The 20,110-nt window shown below is 39.6% G+C and overlaps 1 protein-coding gene across 1 annotated transcript; it reads left to right on the forward strand.

Moving 5' to 3' along the window:
• The first annotated feature begins 225 nt into the window (after positions 1–225).
• mrpl13 (mitochondrial ribosomal protein L13) lies at positions 226–19,672 on the forward strand. Its single transcript, XM_026939732.3, has 7 exons — positions 226–359; positions 686–809; positions 5,672–5,765; positions 5,987–6,047; positions 9,355–9,441; positions 9,790–9,911; positions 19,549–19,672. The coding sequence occupies exons 1-7, from the start codon at positions 333–335 to the stop codon at positions 19,571–19,573; spliced, it is 540 nt and encodes a 179-aa protein (XP_026795533.1). The 5' UTR covers positions 226–332; the 3' UTR covers positions 19,574–19,672.
• Positions 19,673–20,110: the final 438 nt, after the last annotated feature.

Raw genomic sequence — 20,110 nt, forward strand, 5'->3', positions numbered from 1 at the left:
ACCCAATAGGACACAACCTAGTTAAGCGGCATGACGCATGTGTGTCACCTCAAAATATAGTCGGCTAGAATTAAAAAAAAGCTTGTCTGTATGGTTATTATGATTGAGCATTATACTAGATATTAAAAAGTAAAATATGTATCGAGAAGGTCTCTAATTGATATACCTAGAATAATCAAGCTGTCAACAAACGCAAAATCTGCGTAAAATTTAATGATGGGAACTATTCTTTCTTCGCCGTGATGTTCAGGAAGAGAAATACTGAAGCACCACTAACACCGCACTGGGGTCAAATGTGTACTGTCTAATGTAAGCTAATGTGACTGGCTAACATGTCTAGTTTTTCCAGATCTGCCCAGGTAAAGCGCTTTTTATTTATGTTCTGATGTGATCACACTGTTTTATACTACACTACACATGTGATAGATCCTGTTCAGAAATATAAGTTGTTTGAGTTAAATGTGTTATACTCAGCTATCTAGCTAACTGCTGCTGGTCTCTAGGCATATGAGGCTGTAATATTAGATCATAGCTATAACTAGCTGTACATCCTATTTAACAACAAATAGCTTGATAAATCCAGCAGTGATAAGTATGATAAGTAAGGGTTCTGTTGATTTACTGACCAGCAGCGGCTACTCTAATGCTTTTTAGCTGCTCTGGCATGTGTTTCTGTTCTTCACAGCAATGGGCGACGTTTGCAAGGTCTTGGTATCTGATAGACGCCCGAATGCAGCCTCCAGGGAAAATCGCTGTAATGTGCTCAGTTCGGCTTCAGGGCAAACACAAGCCGATCTACCATGCACTAAGTGAGTAATAAACCCATTAATACATCCTTTCTGTGACACTTAGGTTAATTAAGCAGCTTCTGCACTTCTGCACTATCCCTCTCTGGCTAGAGTTAGATAGTGATGCACGATTTGAGAAGGAACTTCTGGATCTTTTGGGTCATGAATCGATTCTCCAGCACAAATGAATCAAATCTGTTCATCTTCACTGAGGTCAGAGTGAATCGAGGAACACTGGGCACAAGGCAGGAATACACCCTGAATGAGATGGCAGTTCATCACAGGGCACCATGCACATACACACACATTCATACACTCATTCCCACCTAAGTTATTAGGAGGTGGGAAGAAACCCACTTGGACACACAACATGTAACACTCTGTACAGACAGTGGCCCGAGCTCAGGATCAAACCGGGGATGCTGGAGCTGTGAGGCGATAACACCAATCACTGTGCCTCCCTAGGGAGTTAAAAGGTCTTATCAGGTCTTATCTATAGGGGACAGCTAATTTGTATTTTTGCATTTCGTACATACGTTTGTGGCTATTGACACTGCCACCATGCTTTACATATTCCTCCTCTGAAAATGACGGTGAGAATCAGAAAAAATATTTGGTTGTTGAGGCGCTAACTGAAAATAGTAGTGGTACCGGTATAGTCCCAAGATAAAGATGCACTGTATGGCCAAATGTTTGTGGACACCTGAACATCACACCCATATGCGATTCTCCCACAAACTGTTGCCACAGATTTGGAAGCACACAGCTGTATAGGATGTCTTTTGTATGCTGTAGTATTACAATTTCCCTTCACTGAAACTAAGAGGGCTAGCCCCTGTGCACAAAGTAAGGTCCATGAAGACATGGCTTGCCAAGGTTTGGAGTGGAAGAACTCGAGTGTCCTGCACAGAGCCCTGACCTCAACCCCACTGAACACCTTTGGAATGAACTGGAACACTGACTGTACCCCAGACCTCTTCACCTGACACGAGTGCCTGATCTCACTAATGCTCTTGTGGCTGAATGAGCACAAATCCCCACCACCACACTCCAAAATCTAGTGGAAAGCCTTCCCAGAAGAGTGGAGATTATTATAACAGCAAATGAGGGAACTATATCTATAATGGGATGTTTAGCACAGGTGAGTGTTATGGTCAGGTGTCCACATACCTTTGGCAATATTGTGTGTGTATGTTATTTATATACGTACATACATTTTATATATATATATATATATATATATATATATATATATATATATATATATATATATATATATATATATTACTGTGTGCACAATTATTAGGCAACTAAAGTTCAAATTTTTTTTTTTCACTCACAAGTTTATTCTTCAGCCTTAAAGTATTATTTAACAAATAACTAACATAACATATAACAATCAACAAAAAACTATTTTGGCCCTTCAGAACTATTCAGTGATGAATATAGCCACCCTTCTTTTCATTAACTGCCATGAGCCTTCCATCCAGTGATTCTGTCAGTTTCTTGATCTGTTCATGATCAATTTTAGCTGACACCACCACCACAGCCTCCCAGATGTGGTTCAAAGAGGTGAATTGTCTTCCCTCACTGTAAATCTCACGCTTGAGAATGGCCCAGAAGTTCTCAGTAGGATTTAAGTCAGGTGAGGAAGGGGGCCAGGTCATCATTCTGTCATCTTTGATGCCTTTTCTGGCTAGAAGAAGAAGTGGTGTACCTTGATTTATGCGATGGAGCATTGTCCTGCATAAAGATCTTAGCTTTCTTGAATGTTGCTGACTTCTTCCTGTACCACTGCTGGAAGAAAGTGCCTTCTTGTAACTGGCAGTAGGTTTGGGAGGTGATTTTCAGTCCATCTTCAACCTGAAAAGGTCCAACTAGCTCATCATTAATGATACCAGCCCACAGCAGGACCCCTCCTCCACCTTCCTGGTGCCTCACTCGTGCTCATTAGTGATCCACCCATGGGTCCACACATCTGATCCATCTAGTGTCACTCTCATTTCATCTGAACTCTCATTTCATTCCATGAAACCTTTGAAAAATTGGTCTTCAGGTATTTCTTGGCCCAGTCATGACGCTTCATCTTGTGAGCCTTATTCAGTGGTGGTCGTGTTTCAGCCTTCCTCACCTTAGCCATGTCTCAGAGCACTTGACACTTTGCACTTCTGGACACTCCTGGAAGGTTGCAATTCTGAAATATGGTGGCACTGGAGGCTAACCGGTTCCTGGTAACCTCACCTTTTATTCTTCTTAAGTCTTTTGCAGTCAACTTGTGCCTTTTCTTCGCCACATTTTTGCGACTCAAAATGTTTGTTGAGTTTTCATAACAAAGCGTTTGCTTGTCCGGTGGTCACGCCTCAATAGTTCTGTAATCTGCAGTGTGCTGCATCCCCCTGATAGGCATTTTACAATTTTTGACTTTTCAGTCTCAGTTAAATGTCTTTTTGTCCAATTTTCCTGAGGTAGAAAAGCTAACTAATAATCATGCACAACTTATATCGGGTGTTAATCACTTTAAGCCACACGCTCCCTCATTAAATAATTAAACTTAACCTGGAAATAATTAAACCCAGTTAGAATTCAGGTGTATAAGGTTAATAGTTGGATAATATGCATAGAAATAATGATCAGATCATAATACTGACTTGCCTAATAATTGTGCATGCAGTGTATATACACAAACACATACATACATACATACATACATACATACATGGACAGAGAATCATCTTTGTTTTAAAATATTTCAAAATTCTAAGACTTTCTCTTTATTTACAATTTTAAATGCAAAAAAAATATCCCAGATTTTCAGTGTGGTCTCAGACTTTTTGACCCCAACATATATATATAAAGACTCACAAAAATCTTTGTGTCTCAATCATAACTCATGTATTGATCATAAATAAATGCAGCTAGCATTCCTTAATTAAGTGAATCAGTAAAGTGAGCAGAAAAGCCAGCCCCTGGCTGAAATGTGCAGTGCAGAGCACAGCAGCAGCCACATGGTGGAGATAGAGTACAGGCCATGAAGACAAGGTTTCAGTCAGAAAGCTGCATTTCAGCTCCAGCTGCTGCAAACCAGTCTGACATTATACCATCCCTAAAATCCCATAATAATGATATGCTTTAATTATAACTGTTCATGTGTTAGTGTTGCGTTAATGTTACTCACACAGGTACAGTTAGATCGAGGTGATGCCTCTATGACTCTAACAGTTTGGTGGTTTCTCTGCTCTAGCACACCTGCTAAATCTAGGAATAGACTAATGAGAGTAATCAGGTGTGTGTAAGTTGGGAGATCACTAATGTGAGCTGAAGTCTGAACTCCAGAAGCAGTGTAATGCTAAACACAATAACTGAGAGTGGTCATTCGTCGTCATGGCAACTAGTTCTGATGGGCAAAGTCACAACCTCTGTAAGAAACGTAATACGTCATTTTGCGGGGTGTGTGTCTGTGTGTGTGTGAGAGAGAGATTTTCCAGACCTTACTGTGACCTGCTGATGGACTCTAATGATGCACAGACAAAGAAACTAAAATTTCAGTTAGTAGCGAGGTGGAGGAATGTGTGTGTGTGTGTGTGTGTGTGTGTGAGGGAGAGAGAGAGAGAGAGAGAGAGAGAGAGAGAAAACAAATGTACAGGTGCAAATCTTTACCTTTCATTTACATTATATCTGTAAATCAAACCTTAACAGAAACGATAGACCACAGCGCTGTTGAATTCTTGATTCTGATTGGTCAGAAGGTGTGTTGCTCAATTTTCTGTAACAGCACGTCTCTTATGAGAACACAGGCTTATAATCTTACAATCCAATGTCATGCTTTTCTATTTGTCACATTGTCCACTTACAGCTTTACAGTAGGGCTTGTTAAAAGGCAAACCACAAGTTTATATTAATGCGCTCATCGTAATGATCATTTCTGTAGTAACACTTCATTCCCAAGGACTTGTATGGTGGCTGCAGATAAAAAAATTTTAAAGTGACTTCTTGTTTCTTTTCTTTTCTATATTTCTTCCGTATTTCTAAAACCTGCAGTTGTTGCTGGCCGTATATCATCAAGTCAAGGCCAGCCAATATGCCTACGACTCTTAGCTAGCTTTAGGTGTGACTTTGGAAGCGGATTCGGAAATGATTATAGACATGGAGAGAAGAGGATTGTCCTCCACAGAAATAGCTGAGATTATATCTCCACAAATATGCAAATTTGAGTCTAAATATGGCATGTTCAGCACAAAATCTCCTAACAGTCACTGAGGAAAGGCCTTTTGCTTTTCCGCTACGATGCTACATTATCTCAGATATGTTTCTGCTATTAATAAAAAACAAGAATAAAAACAAACAACTTTTTCTGGATTTTGAAACAACAGTCAAATAACCATTCATGTCTTATTGTTAAATTTCTGTTACTGGCATGAAAAAAGAATCAAAAAGCACAGAATATCCTTGAAATTGTACACCTGACTTGAAGAGTAGGTTTAACACATCAACGAAAGTTAGATGAATGAAATCAATGAAAATCTGATCAGATGTATTGTCCTCTTTTGACGAAAATATTTTAATACAACGAAATGTGTAGTAATCCGTTGTGTTTTATGTACTGGATGCTGTGTACCAGAGAGCACTGACTTGAACACGAAATGAATATTTGATCCAGACGATACACACCCATGGAGCTGCCACTTGCCTTTTCAACAAGAGAGGCCTGATGTTTAATTAATGATGTACAAATCTGCAAAACCCGCCAACGCTGAAGAAGTGCTTGTTTGGAATAACAGGTCTTTCTGTACAGATTTCAGCAATTGCTTCTGAAATGAAGAGCAGCCCTCGAGAGAACAGTGACTGAATAATAAGCAATTGTTTCTGTTGCATCTTCTTTTCAGGTGATATTGGCGATCACGTGGTGGTCATGAACACCAGACACATAGCGTTTTCGGGGAATAAATGGGAACAGAAGGTCTACTCTTCACACACAGGGTAAAAACTGTACTCCACTAATACACCTCTTGACACCACACAAAGCACACACATCTAAGACAAATGTGCTCTTTGTAGGTCTCTTTTTTAATCAAGCGCTCCTCTGGGTAGCACTTATATGTATAAGCCTGTAATTAAAGCACCACGTTATTTCCCTAGCTTGCGTCTTGTAGTTATATTGGCCTTCATTAAAGCCTGGAGTCTCTTGTTTCCTCTTCTAGATACCCAGGTGGCTTCAAGCAGCTCACAGCGGCCCAGATGCACCAAAAAGACCCAACGGCTGTGAGTATCCCGCTCATAAATTATGACCTCTTGGACGTTTGAGTGTGTTGCCTTTTTCCCCCCAGACACCTGAGGAGGGCACTGTGGTCTTGATTTCCACACTTTTTCACCCCCCTGGAGATCTGGGATTGACACCGACCTGCTCCTCTTGATTATTTTTTTCTGATTTTAATTGGCTAGTGCCTTCGAGGCAGCCTTTAATCACCTTCACTTAAGCTTAGTTTATCTGCTTGAAATGAGCCCAGGTATTTTTACACACTATGAATATGTAGTAGGATTTTTTTTTTTTCCTTTGCTTTCAACCAGTGTTCTCGACATTGTACCATCGTATTACTGGCACAAACACAGTGATCTGCACAACCAGTTTGCAGCAATGAAAGGCAGTTCAGTTTTTAGAAAGCACAACTTGTTACAGAAAGAGTGCCTGCTCCTGCAGTACTCCTCATTTCCCAGCTCAGCCTTCCTGTCTTTTTTTCTTTCAAACTGTCTCCAAACAGCACTGTGTTAGCAAAAAAAAAAAGCAGCAGTCTGCTGTCCCTTATATTACCTCTATACAAGTGTGCAAGTAGTCTAAACAAGTAGCCTGCACATATGTGTGTGTGTGTGTGTGTGAGCGCGTGTGCGGGCACATGTTCACCTGGCAGCCTTTACCTTCAAACAATGGAACATGTCTTTATGCTTCCTTCATTAGAATAGTCGTGGTGTGCCAGTTGGTGCTTTGTAAATGTGATTTTTAATGCAGAACAGCAGAAGCAGCTTGCAGTAATAATCATTTTTTATTGTCAGCAGCGTTTCCCACATAAACATCCATCATTCAGCCCAGGCTCTAAAATATCCAAAACATTCATTGGCCTATAATCTAATTCTATCTCAACCAAAGCCTCGTCTGAATTCAGCGCTTCTCTCTAAGATATTGTCGCTTATCCTGGATCTTACTGTGCAGCGTCGCACATCTCCAACATCTCCTCTGTCCAACCTTGACCGCTGTTCCTGTCTGTCTGCACGGCCCATCTGCAAGCTGTGCCTCTTTATTCAGACTCCAGACACGCAGGAGCAGAGCACTGGCTCAACACACACCTACAGAACTGTAGCATCCGAGCCAGACCTCCGAGCTGCCCTCTCTCTGTGTCACATTTATGCAATGCAAGGTTTTCAGTTTAATAAAAATAATAATAATAAGAAGAATATAGATTGGTTCAAAAATGCCTGTCAAACTTGATAAATTAAATTTAAAAAAAAAACATAGCATTCAGTAGCCACTTTATCCTGGTTAGGGTCGTGGTGGATCCATAGCCTATCCCAGAAACACTGGGAGTGAGGAGGAATACATCCTAGGGCAACATGTACATTCATACACTTGTTCACATGTAGGATCAATTTAGAGTAGCCAGTCCGCCACCAGGACTGGCATGCTTTTGGGAAGAAACGGCAGAACCCGGAGGAAACCGACACGGAAATTGGGAGAACATGTAAAACTCTGTACAGACAGTAAAACAAGCTCAGGATCAAAACTGTACACAGGTATGCTGTGGTAACACTAGTCCCTGAGCTGCCATGCCACCCTGAATACAATAAATTTGAATACAATAAAAGTGTTAATATTCAGAATATTCTGAAGTAAATAATTACTAGAGATATAAAAAATTAATACCTAAAAAAATAACAGTATGATTAAATGCTAATCTAAAGTGATTAAAATGAAAAGGTGGGGGTTATGTGTGGTTTTTTTTGTTTTAAACTGTCAATAAAAGTGACAAGAGATGGCATTATTTATGAAGAAGATTTCATGGCAGAGTGAAAAGAAATCACACTGATGAAAAAAAAACCCCTTAAATACAATACACAAGTGCTTTTCATTAGTGACCTGTAGAAAACATTACACACAGAAAAGCAAATCCTTCAGCGCTTTGCTCTTATGTCACTAATGAGCTCTAACGAAAAACAATCAGCAGCTGGTCGCTTTTTTAGAATTAAATGCTGAACTTGTGTCAGAAGTGAAAGGAAATCCTTGCTGTGTTGCATTTCTCTGCTCACCAGCATGTTGCAGTCGTGCTACACTGAAATGCAATCACTGTCCAATCACAGCCCTATGTAGCATTCAGGGGCATGATTGTAATCAGAGAGGAGTTTCCAACATTTTCCAAGAGGTGTCATGTTCCATATAAAAGCTCATTGTTTCTTCAATCCTGTTGTATTGATTTATTTAATCCTTAATGGAGATTTTCAGAATTATTAATAAAACACAATTAAAGTGTTAACGAGTAAAATACTTACAGCTCACAGCCGGACCTAGGAGTTATGTTATCAAATTTTGTCTAAACTTATTTTCAGAATGTTTGCTATTTGCTCCAGCGTGGAATCTTCTCCATATTTATTCACATTACAATAACAATGTTGCTTTGACAACCTTGTGCAAAATTGTAAAGTAAATTACCTATACTTGTTGTAAGATATCAGTAAGGTTCAAAGGGGTCTTCTCTCTCTCTCTCTCTCTCTCTCTCTCTCTCATTTTCTCCTCTACAAATCCACCTCATTCCTAGCCATTTATAAGACAGATGCCTGACCGGGGCTGAGTTATTCATGCCAAAGGGTGATCTATCATTGCATAATTGTGGATAATAATCAGACTGAGGCGACATCTTCCTCAGAGCTCTGAGGAGCGATCCCATTCCCAAGACAGAACCCATCTGTCATCTATCCAGCAGCGCGAGAGCGAGGGAAGGGGAGAAACACACTGATTAATGTGATAGAGGGCGGTGCTGAAAGAAAGATGGTGTTGCTTCTGCAGGTTTGAAGGCTGACACTTTTTTTTTTTGTTGTTGTTTGCATGAGGGAAGCGTTTTGTAATGGGTGTCTCCTTTAGTGTTCAACCAGCAAGATAGAATATTCAAAGCACGTCCTGCTGCTATAATGAGTTGAAGAGGAAGTCAATGCTGAAGTGCTCTCTGGTAAACTCGGGCAGATTCATCCTGTGTCTGCATGCGGGGGCAGGACTCGCTTATGACCCAGCCATTATTACAGATATAAACAAGCCAGCTTTTCAGCTTTCAACCCCACCTCCCCTTTCCTGTCTGATGCCAGTAGCCAAGAACTTTTCATGCAGGCCCTTTAGGGTGCAGATCTATTGCTGGGTGTGTTTTTTTTCCCCCACAACTGTAAGTTACAGCAGAGAGTGGAGATGGCTCACGGGTCACCCTTGGAGAGAAAGACTAGTGTGTTGGCCAATCGTCCATCCTGCTGCGCTGTTTTGTAAAAGTTGACCTTTTCCTTTTTCTCTGTCCCTCTCTCTCTCTCTCTCTTTTGCCAGATCATAAAACTAGCTGTGTACGGGATGCTCCCCAAAAACCTCAAGAGGAGGACCATGATGCAACGGCTGCATCTGTTCACTGACGATGTGAGCACTGATTTTTGTGTGTGTGTGTGTGTGTGTGTCTGTCAGCCATCCAGAGCTTGTCAAGTCATAAAACAAAAACAAGGTGTTGACATGTGGTCGTTCCTGGCTCCCTTTCAATATATTCCTTGTTTTGATGCAGCTATTGAAGAATCCTAATGAAGATTCCCCTAATAAACACAGGGTTTGAATGATTTATTTTGGTTTAGCTTAGTGGTAATCCAGTCTTAATGAGTGTATTTAATTAGCAAGGACCCTTTCAAATGCCAGTTCTTTTTTGTCTGTAGTCCTTGTTCAGATGAAGTTTTTCCTTTTGTAAAACACACTTCTGGGTGTGTGTTCCATTTTCAGGTTCTTCCAGATGACATCTTGAGGAACCTGACAGAAGAGCTTCCACAGCCCCGCGCCATTCCACGCAAACTCAGCGAGTACACACAAGCAGAGCGCGACGCCTTTCCCCTACTCTGGACCCCGTGAGTCGCCTCTCTTTCTTTATATATTCCATTCTTTTGTTCTGTCTCCCTTTTTTTTTTGCCCTCTCATGTCCTTGACTTGGTGTGTGGTGAGATTTAGGACAGAGCTAAGGTGCTCAGGTGCTGAGGCCTTGAGGAAAGGAGAAAAAAAGGCAATCAGAGGATCATAAAACTTCAGAGCTGAATAATCTGTCTCTAAAGCCGGGCTGATCATTCCTTAGCTCTCTGCACTGCACGCTTTCTCATATTTATGAGCGATGAGTCACACGCTTGCTCTGAGGTCACCAGTGGAGGACATGAGCATATTCACTAGGTCACAGCTGCTTAACAAAATAATATGGACGTGCCAGTTTTTCATGATCGGTTGATACTTGTATTTAAGGTTATAAATCACTTCTAGTCCTAAAGCCTCAGTCCGGAAAATATCTGATTAAAATTACAGCAAGATGCATTTTGTCTGCCAGTCGAATCCACAAGGTGTCATGAACAGGCTCAACAGATGAAGCCAAGATTTGCTTCCATTTCTATTTCCATTATAAGCATGAACGCAAAGTGAGGATTAACTTCCAAATTGGGTGAAATAATACAAAAGGACATAAAGGATGGAAGGGGTTCAACCCGCATGAATGGACAGTTTGCAGTTTTCAATACCCACAGCAGTGTTGTAGTGAAGAAAGTGTCAGTCATTACCAAGACAAGTCCAAAACTGAAATGTATGAGACGAAGATTGCAAAACAAGCAGTTAATTTTTTTGTTCTATTAGCAAATTTAAAATTAGTAAATTTACTGGACAGTTGAAGACTGGAATAAGACCAGGTGATTTTTGTGAGCTGTCCAGTTTGGGTGAGTCTGTGCCCATGTGCCTCAGATTCCTGTTCTTGGCTGACAGGAGCCCAGTGTGGTCTTCTGCTGTAGCCCATCCACCTCAAGGTTCAAAGTTCTGTGCATGCTCAGATGCTTTTCTGCTCACCACAGTTGTATGGAGTGCTTATTTGAGTTACTATATCCTTCCTGGCAGCTCAAACCAATCTGGCCATTTTCCTCTGACTTCTCTTCTCAACAAGGCGTTTCCACCCACACAACTGTAGTTCACTCAGTGTTTTTTGTTTTTCGCACCATTCTCTGTAAACTCCAGAGACTGGTGTGTGTGAAAATCCCAAGAGATCAGCAGTTTATGAAAAACTTAAAACAGCCCATCTGGCACCAACATCCATGCCACAATCAGAGTCACAGAGATCACACACTTTCATCATTCTGATGTTTGATGTGAACATTACCTGAAGCTCTTGACCTGTATCTGCATGATTTTTTGCATTGCGCTGATGCCATGTGATTGGCTGATTAGATAACTGCATGAATGTACAGGTGCTCCTAATAAAGTGGACAGTGAGTGTATGAGAAGTTCTCACATCCATCGGTTAAACCACACTATATCCAAGCATGTCTTTTAAAAATGGCACCCAGTTCAGCAGACCAGTACCAGTTCCCCAGTCCACATGGCTCAATCTGTTGAACAGAGTCGAACTGGACGAGTAAATTTAACGACAGCTTTCTATTTTCATGATCCACCATGCTCATGATTCACTGCATCTCTAGTTGCCTATTATAACTACTGGACCTTGAAGAGCGATCTTATTTTCAGGCATTTTTGTGTTATTCCTAAGCGTCTATAAAACAGTGCCTTGCATACATATGAACTTTTCTACATTTTGTATTGTCGCAACCTAGAACTGAAATTGGGATTATATGTCATGAATCTACACAGTACAACATATAATACTGATGCGGGGGAGGTGCAACCATTTGGCATCAGAAGTCACATAATTAATAAAATGTGTACCTGTGTGTAAATAAAGAGTCAGTATAAATATATCTATACAACAGCATCATGAAGGCTAAGGAGTTCAAAACAATCTGGAAGAAAGTTGTTCAAAATCAATCAGGGTTTGGTCATAAAAAATATCCTGAACATACAATAGCGCACCATTAAATCTATTATTAAACAAAGGAAAGAATATGTCACAAGCGTAGTCCTGCCTCAAGGAGGCCATCCATCAAAAGTGATTGGATAAGGAGGGCATTAGTCTGAGGATAACCCTGAAGGAGCTGGAGAGATGCACAGATCAGATGGAAGAGTTGATCGCAGGGCAACTATAGCCCAGACATTGCACAAAACTGGGCTTTATAGCTGAATGGCAAGAAGAAAAGAAGCCATATGAAAGCCTGTGGATTTTCAGCAAATGTGGAAAAAAAAGCTCTCTGGTCTGAATAGACTAAAAAATTTTTGGCCATGGCACAAAGTGCCACTTTTGGCAGAAACTCAACAATTCTCCACACTCTGGAAAAAAAAAAGCACCCCTACAGTGAAGCATGGTGGTGGTAGAATTATGTTATGGGGCTGCTTTCCATTATCAGGGACTGGGAGACGGGTCAGGGTTGAGGGCAAGATGGATGGAAACAAACACAAGGGCAATTCTAGAAGAAAACCTGTTCCAAACTTCCGACAGGACGACCCTAAGTGTACTGCAAAAGCTATGCTGGAGTGGTTTAAAACCAAGAACCTGACTATGTCCAGTCAAAACCCACACCTCAGTCCAATCTGAGAATCTGTGGAAATTGGTGTTCACCCATGATGTCCGTACAGAGCACGCCAGAGCTTGACATGTTCTGCATAGAAAAATGGGCAAAAATCCTAGGATACAGGTGTGCAAAGCTGATAGAGACATCCCAGGTGTAACTGCAGCCAAAGGTGGTTTTAAAAAGTATTGTATAGTCCAGATTTTACATGTTTTCTCAGTGTTGCTGTGACTCCTTATAGTATAAAAGCCACCAAAAAACAGGAAAATGTTTTTACATAGGCCCTTTAAACATAACTGTCCCTTTCACATAGAATTATGATCCTCATTCATCAGTCAAATTATTATTATTATTATTATTATTATTATTACTACCTAGAGCTTGATTGACTTCCAGTCTACATCAAACTGGTGATAAACACATCACTCTGCTGCCATTAAAGGGAGAGATAATTGCAGTGAGTCTGCTTTATTATTTGATTATCACAAGCAGCTCAGTGGAACGTGAGATGCCGTGCTGTGGCTGTATTAAATGAACACGGTGCGGGACAGAAGGAAATTAAGGCCTGCTGTGATGTAGACTAAGAAAAGCGTAAGGCTCATTAAGGAAATAAAAGTGAACACTAAAGACTGACTCCGAACAGAGATCCCTGAGAGAGCCAGTTAGCCTGAGAACCTGAAGTGCTGAGCTTTTCTCATTCTGATGTTCTGTACGTATAATATCAGTTCAGCTGCTCTGCTGTTGGACTGTCAGATTGAAAGGCAAGTGAGACTCTGGTGTAGGGTTTGCAAATGGACTTTGATGTTCAATAGCCCCGATGATGAAACACTACTGTGCACTTTTTTTTAATAGTTTGAGCTCGTAATGCAAAATTGAGGAACAGTGTATTACAAAGCCCTGTGACCCAGCCATGACAATCCAATTATTTTTCCCTTGTCCTTATTCTTCTCAGCAGGGCACCCAAGAGGAGAAACTTGTCCCTGCTGTTATTTTCAGCTCTTCTTTATAGCTTTTTATATTCTCTATAACATTTTGGTGCATTTTAGGTGTGATAATTATTTAATGTGTCTGTAAGTGTTTTGGGGGTGATGTAGGTGGTCACATTAAAAAAAATGAAACATACTGGCTTCAGTACTAGTGTGTGTAGTGTAAAGAGATGATTTGTTCTGTTTGATCATCCCTTCTTTCTTCAAGCGAAGCCTCTTTATTATGCCTAAGTTAGGTTTGGATTTTGTGCCACATTAGCTGGTTCTACTCAAATGTGTTGCTAATTTTAAGCACATTTCTGAAAAATAGTATATTGTGTATATTGTATTTCATTTTTCAAGTAGTTTATTTGCATACTACTGCATAAAAACATTACACGTGACTACTAATAAAATCACAGGGCCAAAATCAAAAAATCAAAATTAAAACATTTTGTTGCTCAGAAGCGTTCAGATGGAGCAGAAATGTAAGGCATCATTTGTAAACCATCTTTGTAAAAACTTCTTTTTATTTCTGATTTTCCATCCATTTATTTTTGATGGCTGGAAAACCCCATATTCTAAAGTGGTTAAATAAAAATGGTAAAACACTTGAATACATTTGAAGAATTGCACGCATATTGTATATATATAAAACCTCAATGACAAACAATAACTTCCATTATAAGGTTAAAAAAAAAAAAAAGTCATATACAAGTCACTCAGAATGGCTATTGAGGGTTCTTGTATAGACAAATCAATATACTTCATAAAACACTTTAACAGCCTAACATAAATCCTCCAGTATTGCTTTCTAAAATATTTATTCAGAGCTTATGAATGTGTTACGAAGGCCCAGTGTAGGTGCCCTTTAATATAAAGTTTTACCGAATGATCTAACATGTTTTGCTGCCTAATGCATCATTCCAAACACTTGATTATAGGTTTGAGGGGATGATGCAGTCAGTGATGATGTCAATAGTCCTATATAGTGTGGAATGTGAACACTGATTTTCAATTTGCATTAAATATTTATCACACATCGTCTCCTCATCAATAGAGCTTGTAATTCCTAGGTTTTTTCCCCCCATTCCCTCAGGACATTATAGGATTTACAGTCGAAGCACAGTAGCACAGTGTGCATTTTTCTGAATAATAGGCAATCAGAGCCTTACAATAAGCCCATATCTGTCTGTAGTGGTTCTGGGTAGTGATTAGTTACGTGCCTAATGCTTTAGAGTTTTGTTTGGCTTTTCTGCATTCTTTCATCAGACCCTATTTAAATGGGTAGATCTGTGCATTAAGGCTAATCAGAATAATCAGTGATTGCTCTTGTGTGGTATTGGGAAGTTTTGTGCATCTGAAAGCAACCATAATACCTAATATACATAATACATAATACAAAATATATCTGCAAATTGCAAATCCTATAGCATTTCCATAAGCACCCATGGATTTACTGTGACTTGCATAACTATTTACCCCTTTGGATTAAACCAAGGTGTAATGTTTTTTTTTTTTTTTTTTTTTTTTTGTGTTTGTTTGTTTTAAACTATGAGTTTAATGTGGCAAAACATAGGAAAGGTCTAAGGGGCAAATACTTTTCCAAGTGCACTGTATGACCATGGTCAGATGTTGATAGAATTAGAAACTGGAAGACATTTATTTGGAAGTATCCCAAAGAGAATCACTTGCATAAGTATTTACCCCCTTGGATTAAACCCAAGGTTTTGTGTGTATTTTTTAAAATCTGTATTTACATTTGCTAGATTTTTGTCCAGTGTGTCTACAGTCCTCAGACCACCAGTGGCTTTACAGCATGCCTGGGATTTGAATTGACCTTGTCAAAAATGCAAAGCAGGGCTCCCCATAGCAGCATCTACAAGGTCAAGATAATTTTGGTGTCCGTGAGTCCCACCTCTCCCATGACACTCCACTTACACTGCTGTTAAACTAAACAAGTGCACCTTAAAACCATCGTGAATCCTTAAGCCTTAAACCTGAGCTGCTTTGTCATCTCTCTCATGCTATTTTGCTGCAGTCAGCCTCTCCCTAAGAGGCACATGGAGCGTGTAATTAAAACACGTCAGTGGGAAGTGAGACCTTAATAGGATAATGAGACGTGCGGATCTGCTGCAGTAATTAAATTGGAGAAAAGAAGATGACAATGGAGCTCCACAGGTCGGCTGTTGTTCTTGTAAAGTTTGCCAGGCTGTAAGGAAACCCGCCTGACTCCCCATGCGTACAGTATAACACTGCAGTAATGAAGCTGAAATCAAATACCGGGGTAAAATAAAGTTCCTCTGTAAATCCGCTCCTGTCGCCGAAAGCCGAGAATGAGAGGCACCAGCGTGGAAAAATCCAAGAAAAAGCCAAGAAGCACACACACATTCACAGGCTCCTGTAAATACACGTATCCAAGAATTCTTAGCAGTACCTGGAGAAAGCAAAGAATACACACTTTTATAGTCACCAACTTGCTTTCATGTCACTCAAAATGTCACATTCAGTGTGTGAGTTTGTTAATGAGGCCTGCGGTGTAGTTCTGAGGATTGACACACACGTGAACTCTGGGAAAGCAGTGCTGTTATTTGAATGGTCTCGGACAATTTAATGTAATTACAGTTGGCGAGTATAGATGCAGTGTGTATGTGGCAGTTTAAGGTTTAAGGGTCAGCTTCTACTGTTTAATGTATGTGTTCTTAGGACACAGCAGTGGATCTCAGAGTGGGATTCATGATTATTTTTATTTCATTGCAGTGCTGGATATCAAAATGTACCTTTATCAAAGTTATTCATTATTGAGTTCTTATAGTTATTAGCCCGTGTAACTGGTCACTTGAATGGGTTTAATCCAAACCTCAACAAATCAAAAACAAGTAGGCTAACCTACAAAGTTCATTCTTCTGTGAATGGAAAGAGATAAAAGCTCGAGTACTTCAATATATAGAATATTATTGCATACCTTTGAATAATGAGCCTAATATTGAAATAGTTGGATTACGTTCATTAAAACAGTGTAGTGGGGGTCAGTGGAATTTATTTCACAGGTTAAGGGATTGAAAATAAAGTTTGAGAATCCCTGACCTACAGCACAAAGCATAAAGCATTATTTTTATTAGAAAGAAAGTAAGAAAGAAAGAAAGACAACACTATTTCCCTTAATAAAAGGCCACACTGGTGTAGGTTTAAAGTTCAGCTTTGGGCTGCTGTTTTTCTCGGGCTGCTGCATGGCAGTTTCATGTTTCTCATCACTCAGGGTGTGGACTTTCATAAATCCCTACAGAAGTGATTCACAGGCCTAAGCTATTACTGTACGGCTCATTGAGCTCTGAGCCTTCCCGCATTGAGTTTCTCAGATTTGCTTCACGTTTCTAATAGCGGGCCAAGCTAATGACATACGGGGCTCACAGCATGCTGTAGATGTTCTGTTTTTTTTTGCTGGGAAGTCTGCACTTCTTAAAGGACGCATTTTCTTAAAGGAATGAATGTATTGTTCTGCCATTCGCTTAATAATCTAACATAATCTTGAAATATTTAGCTGCATATACTACACACAGTGCCTTGCATAAGTATTCACCCCCTTGAACCCTTCCATATTTTGTAGTGTTACAATAGGGAACTGAATTAATTGGGATTATATGTCATGTATCTATAGTGAATAACCCATAATATTGAAGCAGGAGGGAAGCAATCAATATAGTTTGCAAAATGATTTACAAATTTAAAAAAAACTTTTGTGATTGCATAAGTATTCACTTCTATTGCTGTGAAACCCCAGGTTAGTCCTTTAATTAGTTGAGTGGAATTCACCTGTGCAGTTGTCATGTGATCTCGATATCCCGTAAATACACCTGTTCCTGTAAGGCCTCAGAATTTGTTACAGGAAGTCGCTAAATAAACAGCATTACAAAGCTCAAGGAGCCATCATACAAATCCAGGACAGTTTTCTGGAAAAGTATAATCAGGATTTGTTATTAAAAAAATATCTCAAACATCTTTAGGAGTTAAGTACATTATTAAAAATTGGGAAGAAAATGGCATAACCGTGATTCTGTCTAGAGGAAGACATCAACCAAAAGTAACTGACTGACAAAGGAAAATATTATACAGAGAAGCAAACAAGAGGCCAAGGGTAATTCTCAACATGATGCTACCACCACCATGCTTCACTGTACAGATGTTGTTCTCAGGGCAATTAGCAATGTTGTTTTTTTTGCAGTGCCCAGGCTATAGTTGTCCTATGAACATCTCCTAAATGAGCTGTGCTGCTCTCCAGCTCTTGGTTGCTTCTCCTTACCTGGTCACTAAATTTGGTGGATGTCCTCCGGTAGTCGGGAAATAATGCAGCTGTGTGAAATGTTCAAAGTTTGGGATATTATTTAACAACCATATCCTGATTGACACCTTTCCAGAATTTTGTCCTGTAGTTTTGATAATTCCTTGGTCTTCATGATGCTGTTTAATTTGGGTATGTTCTTCAACAAACTTTAAATGTACACAGGTAGACTCCATTCAGCTGACTTCTGATGGCAGAACTGATTTAACAGGGGTGAATACTTGTTCAATAAAGGTTTTACATATATTGCTCCCCCACCTCAATATTATGGAATAATCTGTACAGATTCATGACAGTGTAATTTCAATTAAGTCCATTTCAGTTCCAGGGTGAAGGGTGCAATATTATAAAATGTGGAAAAGTTTGGGTTTCTGATGAAATTGTTGGGTTTATTTCATTTAAAAAATGGCACCATTATGCTGAGTACATTTAAAATGCCAGAGAACATGCATATCTGCTGTAATTTTAGTAATGATCCCTGACAGGTTGTATTTAGTGGTTGAAGCTGACTGTAGTTTTATTCTGTGGGGTTCCACATTCTATCCACATGGCTTGACCTAAAAAAGGGGTATTTACAATAGACCTACTTGACACAGTTATTAAGTGAGACATAGACTAGCTACTGTATGATGAAGATTAAGTTTTCCACAAAAATGTCCCTTCCAGGCCATTCAAACTGGGGTTTCAGCATTTACAATAGAACTGAAAAGAACTGATGCATGCAGTCATGTTTGACAAAAATGTTGAATGTTTCATCTGCTTGTTCAGTAAACACATGCTCTACAATAATTAGAATAGAAGAAATGACATGACCTTATGACATTTTCCTCTTTTTCTAAATTCATATTGTAAGTGAGTCATCTTTTACCAGGAATGTCCTGTCTGTAGCCCATCAATGTTCCTATATCAAATGTAACCATAACCATTCTACTTTTCTCTGGCAGTCAAAGGCAGTTTTCGTCATAGTGACACTATTTTTTACCAGGTAACGGTTGCTACCCTGAGATTGACCCTTGTACTGTATTTTCCAATGTAGCTTGAGTCATGTAGGCAGTATCTGGTGTTGTCTTTTCCCAGCTGAAGAAGATCACTGCTCTGTTAAGAGGCCATCATGTATTTGAATGACTTACTACCCATATTATTTATTTGTGGAGTCATTATTATGCTGATAAAGTAAACAGTGTCGGCTCATTGACAGCCGATTTGTATGTTTGAGCACCTAAATCGGGACATTAAGTAGCATGTCTGGCAAATGACCAGAAGCTCTTGTGGTTGTTATTGTTTGTTTCTTGTCCTTTTTAATGTGCTCTGTCATCTTTAATACAGAGCAGGTTTTTTCTGATGGCTCAGTGGCACGCTGAGTTTTCTGCTAGATGCTGATCAGTTCTTTTGGTCCCAGACTGGATGAACTTCAACAGTCTTGCGTTAAAAACATACTCCACTGGCTGTTTAAGACTGATGCTTTGCCTGTCATACTGAACTAACTGTGACAAATGGCGTATTGTTAATTATGATTTAGATGTAAATCTTCTAGTGACCAGAGATGTCATGATTCATAACTGGCATGAAAAACTAAGAAGGAAGTTTCTTTTCTTTTTTTTTTTCCAGGAGAGTTATGGCTACTGGATTGAATGTAGGTCATTTATTTTCCGATCGTTACTTATTGAGGCTTCTGCTGGAGTCCATCTTGAGGGTGAATAAGTCATTCCACGTTTTCTCTGCTTAAATGAAACAATCTTTTCTTCTGTCTCCGCAGGCCAGAGGACTACAGAATGAAGTGACCTCATCACATCACAGACTGGACAGATTCAGTATCCATCTAAATGTTTGCGTTTTTTCATACTCTTGTCTACATGAAATAAAGTGTCTTTAAAAATGTCTTTATTTTATTATATATTGTTTACCAATGACAGACACATTTTTTTAACACTCAGTAATGTATTTATCGAGCCAAGGCATAAAGAAAGGCTTTTGGTAACCCTATTAAATCAGAAAAACAAGTTAGTATTAGAACACCGATTTTTTTTGGCCTGTGCTTTTGGCCACAAATGGCTTTCACAGGCCTCTGTGCAGCCTGCTGCCTGTCTGATTCGACTGTGGTTCAGTCCTAATTGACATCATATGTTTATGTGTGGCTCTTGTAATGCCACATTACCCTTTGAAGTGCACTAAACTCTCAGAACAACATGATGGTGATGGAAATGAAACACCCTTGTTTGCTGTCAGTCTGTCATGAGGGTCAGCGAGGTCCTGCTGCAGGATTGAACTGCAATTGTGGAAATAGCGTTTCCACTATTTGACATGTCTGCTGTAAAGGA

This window comes from Pangasianodon hypophthalmus, chromosome 1, assembly GCF_027358585.1.
Source record: "Pangasianodon hypophthalmus isolate fPanHyp1 chromosome 1, fPanHyp1.pri, whole genome shotgun sequence".
NCBI classification, from domain to species: domain Eukaryota; kingdom Metazoa; phylum Chordata; class Actinopteri; order Siluriformes; family Pangasiidae; genus Pangasianodon; species Pangasianodon hypophthalmus.

Bases quoted from the DNA above. Each gene is read 5' to 3' on its own strand.
- mrpl13 (XM_026939732.3), top strand. From the start codon at position 333: ATGTCTAGTTTTTCCAGATCTGCCCAG. The intron at 360-685 runs GTAAAGCGCTTT...TGTTCTTCACAG, and splicing joins GTTTTTCCAGATCTGCCCAG to CAATGGGCGACGTTTGCAAG. The intron at 5,766-5,986 runs GTAAAAACTGTA...TTCCTCTTCTAG, and splicing joins GTCTACTCTTCACACACAGG to ATACCCAGGTGGCTTCAAGC.